The sequence below is a fragment of the Nannospalax galili genome, unplaced genomic scaffold (genome assembly GCF_000622305.1).
Source record: "Nannospalax galili isolate Female #2095 unplaced genomic scaffold, S.galili_v1.0 scaffold800, whole genome shotgun sequence".
NCBI classification, from domain to species: Eukaryota; Metazoa; Chordata; class Mammalia; order Rodentia; family Spalacidae; genus Nannospalax; species Nannospalax galili.
The window spans coordinates 4,024,151-4,028,665 of NW_008347125.1; the positions used below are offsets into that span (position 1 = coordinate 4,024,151).

Here is a 4,515-nt window from a genome sequence, read left to right on the forward strand (position 1 = left end):
GTAAGATAACTTTCAATTATTTACTAAAAAGAATGTACAAAAAACAAAAGTAATTCATATTTATAAAAATGTTTAACTTAGTATTCTCTACTCTTTCAAGAGTTACTGACAGGGAAACAGCAGGAGATTTAATTTTTACTTCTTTACAGACCACTTATAAGCCTATTTTCTAACATGTAAAAGAGATCTAAGCCAGGCTTGATGGCACACGCCTTTAACCTTGGCACTCAGGAGGCAAAGGCAGGGGGAATCTCTGTGTGATCAAAGGCCAGCCCGGTCTATATACCAAATTCCAAGTCAGCTGGAGGTTCAGGGAGACCCTGTCTCAGAAAAAATATTAGAAGCTCTAAATTAGATGCATAATGAATTTTGCTAACAAACACAACACTTAAGACAAACATTAAAAGCATAATTATGCTCTACTTTTGAAGAGGAGATGGTTCTTGCTTCATAGCTTGGGCCGGCCCTACACTCCTGCTTTAGCCTCCCCAAAACAATTTTATTTTTTAAATGATAGAACTTTACTATATCTTGTGAATGTATGCCCACCCTTAGTCACATCATAATTCTGAACACTTTTTAGTCTCTAAAAACAAAAGGGCTATACAAGTTGAGTACTGCTTATCTAAAATGCTTGGGGCCAGAAGTGTTTCAGACTTTTGGGGGAGTATTTGCAAATACGTTATTAATTGAGAACCAAATCTAAAAAAGAAGTAAATCTACACACACAGTCAAAAAGTGATTTTATACAACTTTTAAATTTTGCACATGGAGTTTCAGGGCATGGAATTTTCCACTTGTGAACTCACATTAACTCTCAAATTTTTGGATTTTCAAAATTTTCTGATTAGGGCTGCTCAACCTGAATTCTGATTGGCATACTCTACAAACTAGATTTAAGTTGGTTTTACATTTTCCTCCCATTGTCTCAACTGCTTCTTCTACATCGTTCGTGCTTACAAACTAGCTCAATGTCTGGTACACAACTTTGTCTGGTACACAACTTCATTAATATATAATTATCCTATTTGTGACCATCAAAATGCCAACTCTATTAATAATCCTATGCTGGCTGTTGACGTCTGGTTTGTAGTTTCTAAAGAGTGACTTACATTTATTTATTTATTTATTGGTCTTTTAGAGACAGGGTCTCCCTATAGCCCCAGCTGGCTTGGGACTCATGATGTAGACCAGACCAGGCTGGCCTGGAACTCACAAGAGATCCGCCTGCCTCTGCCTCCCAAGTGCTGGGATTAAAGGGGTGCGCCAGCATGCTCGGCTAAAGAGGGATTTATTACTGTGAACCTGCAAGGTCTTCATGTTCTACTAGTCCGCCTTCCTTAGGCACCAGCAATAACCAATCACAGGTGGCTGATTCTAACACACTGGGTTCATTTCCAATTTCCATGCTTTTCCATACACTGTTCTTTTAACCTGAAATGCCCTTCTGTAACCCCTTCCTAAAACTGCTCAGTCTATGAATAGTAAGTACCCTTTGGAATGTGCAGTTACACCCGGCCTTCCTACATCTGTACTTCAACATAATTCTACCTGTGCACTTAATTACTCTGGGATGATCCTTTGTAGACCTGCCTTCTGTACTAATCATGTTTCTTGATGGCCAGCAATTTAGCACCATACCTAATAAATATTAGTGAACACTTGTTAGGTGCTTAACAAGATGTCCCCAGTGCTTTACTATTTGGTCACATTAACTTAGAATCTTCACACAACTTTATGAAAGATGAACAAGGAGACACAGGTAGAATATATCCTTTTTGTTTTTTCCTCATTGTGAAGCCCTAGCTGGCCTGGAACCTATGTAGACCAGGCTGGCCTCGAACCCAGAGATCCACCTGCCTCTGCTTCCAGAGCGCTGGATCAAAGGTGCGCACCACCAATGCCCAACAAATATCCCCAATTTTTAAAGAATTATAGATGTGCTGAGTTCCACTCTAACCTGCTAGGACACACACACACTTCTCTAACTGCAGATCATGTCTACCATGCCTTCTCAACATGCACATCAGTCTGTCCTCACATAAGCATTAAGAAACTTGTAGGTCGGAAGATCACAATCTCTCATCCCTCTGGTCTCAAATTAGTCAATTTAAAGCACATCCACTCTTTCTTAATCTATTTGTCCACCGCTTTCTGTTTCAGCTGCCAGAGATTACCTGGCAAAATCAGAAGCAGATAACACTTACCAATCTTCTCGACAAATTCAGATTCGGGGTAAAGAGCTTAAGACTCAAGACTGAATTCCAGCTACTGTCCTAACGGAAACAATGTTTAGAGGCTGGTTTCCTCCTATGGTTTCCTATTTGCCAGACTCCTACACCTGCAGTAGTTCTTTGAAGAAGAAATAAACTGCAGCCCACTAAGAACACTGCCTGGCAGGTAACACCGCCCGGCAGACAGGTCTCAGCAAACGCCGAAGGGCTCCCCAACTGACAGTAAAATCTGAATCTTTTACCTTGACATTCAAAGACCTTTGGTTGATCCATCTTATCTACCTACCGATACAGTAAGCGGTTTCGCTACCATTTTTAACTTCTGCCCAAACGATCTGCAGTGGAACCGATAACTCGGCAAGCGGCCTTTGCTCCCTCTTCCAAATTCGGCAAAATTCAGTCTTTTTCTATCCTTTTACGATGCAACTCAATTTTCACCCTCTAGTTTCCCCCACCCACCAAGCCCAGGCTAACGCTCCCCTCCCGCAATTTCCGCGGGGTGGGCAGCTCGCCCCATTCTCCCGGCATTCACTCGGCCTCGCCGGAGGAGCTATCCTCGAGTGGACCCGAAGGGAGCTGGGCGCCCGAGGCGGGGGGTGTGTCCCCTTCTTTATTAGCTCTGGCTCCCGGAGCCTAGATCGGCGACATGTTGTTTCAAGTTTCCTGGGGACGGAAATCGGCCTAGAGGAAACCCACCCACCGTCCCAAAGGTGCCCGGGGCAGGCCGCACGACGAGGGTCCCCGGAGGAGGCGCGCGCCCCCGAGAGCTCCCACTCCCGCGGCGCGCAAGGCGGCGCCCCCGCCCTCACCTTCTCCTCCTCTTCCTCCTCCTCCTCCTCCCCCGCAGAGCTGTAGGCTTCACAGTGGTGGCGCGGGGTCATCCGCGGGCCCGTTACCACCTCATGCTGCTCGGCGCGCGGCGGCGGGGCGCGCGGGCCGAGGGCCGGGCCGACTGAGGAGGGCAAAGGGGGCCTACCGGGCCGGCGGGGCGCGGGCGCTCGGGCGGGACGCACGGCTGCGGCCGGGGGTCAGTCAGCGAACTAGTTCCATGATGACCCTGGCCCGAGGCCGCCGCCGCCGCCGCCAGTCCCGCTCCTCCGACCGCCGCCGCTGGTGCCCAGGTGAGGAGGGGGCTCCCTGTCGCCATAGGGCGGCGGGGGCCGGGGAGAGGCTCGGGGTGAGGCCGGCTCTGCCCCTGCCCGGGGGAAGCGCCTCCGAGGGGAAATGGTGGAAGGGGGGAAGGGGAAAAAAGAAAAGAAAAGGAAGGGGAAAGGGGGAGAAAATAAGAAAAAGCGAGGCAGAGGCGCTGGCGCGTCCGCTCGCGGGGAAGGCTGGGGAGGGAGGGGACGGAAAGAAGCGCCGGCCGCCCGGCCCCGCCCCTCGCGGACGGATCTGCGGCTACGTGCCGCGTCACCAACCTGCGCCCCCTCCCCTCCCTGTCCCGCCAGCGCCTGGAGGAGTCTGGAAGGAAGCCGAGCCTCGGAAGACCCAGGGAGGGTGGTGGCGCCGGGATGCCAGGAAGGAGTGCGTTTTGTGAGAGCCGTAGGAAGGCAAGGGGCTTGGACTCGTTTTCTTGGAAGAGTGGAAGGACCCTTGGGCCGTCTCTCGGTGACGTCAGCGACTTCGGTAGCTGAAGGGGCGTGTGGTGACCAGAGAGTGGCTGCGCATGCGCCTCTGAGAAGAAAGACGCGCTCAGCGCTCGCCTGGGGGAAGGGTTTCTGGTTGAGCGCTTCCTCTCCGCCTCTTGCCTGCTTTGGTTCCAGCCCAACTTGTTGACGATTCTTCTGTACAGGGCTCCTGCTCTGTTGTGTAAAGACCTCACCCCATGTGTTGACCTTGCTAGAATGTGTTCTCTTATAGTGTAAATGGGCCTGTGGCTTCTTGCCATTGCAGTGTCCTGCTAGTAACTTTAGAAATCAGAAAATTGAGGGGATCGTATCTGTGTTTAACGCCACTTTTAAAGCAGAGTTACACTACAGATGGCTGGGAGCCTGTTTGGTAGTGCCCCAGAGGAAATTCTAGCCTCTAACCGACAGGTCTGAGTATTTCCTGGTCGGTTTTATTACTAGATCAGCCGGTAAGGCTGTGTGTTGACGACGTAAACGTTTTATTCTTTTTAAAAATATTTAATTTATTTGTTTGCTTATTTATTTATTTTGGTATTTTTGAGACAGGGTCTCCCTATAGCCCCAGCTGTCCTGGAACTCACTATGTAGACCAGGCTGCCCTTGAACTCACAGAGATCCACCTGCCTCTGCCTCCGGAGTGCTGGGATTAAAGG

General features: G+C 49.4%; 1 protein-coding gene across 2 annotated transcripts in view; it reads right to left on the reverse strand.

Annotated features, from left to right (window-relative positions):
* Positions 1 to 3,196, reverse strand: part of Ccni (cyclin I) — a 26,605-nt gene extending 23,409 nt beyond the window's left edge. Inside the window, exon 1 of one of the 2 annotated variants that reach the window (XM_008843507.2) lies at positions 3,044 to 3,196. Coding sequence is in view for 1 of the 2 variants with exons in the window: in XM_029568544.1 (XP_029424404.1) it covers positions 3,044 to 3,115 (72 nt within the window). In the remaining variant the exon portion in view is untranslated. The remainder of the gene's footprint in view (positions 1 to 3,043) is intronic. The other variant, XM_029568544.1, reaches the window with a different exon arrangement.
* Between the last annotated feature and the right edge of the window lie 1,319 nt (positions 3,197 to 4,515).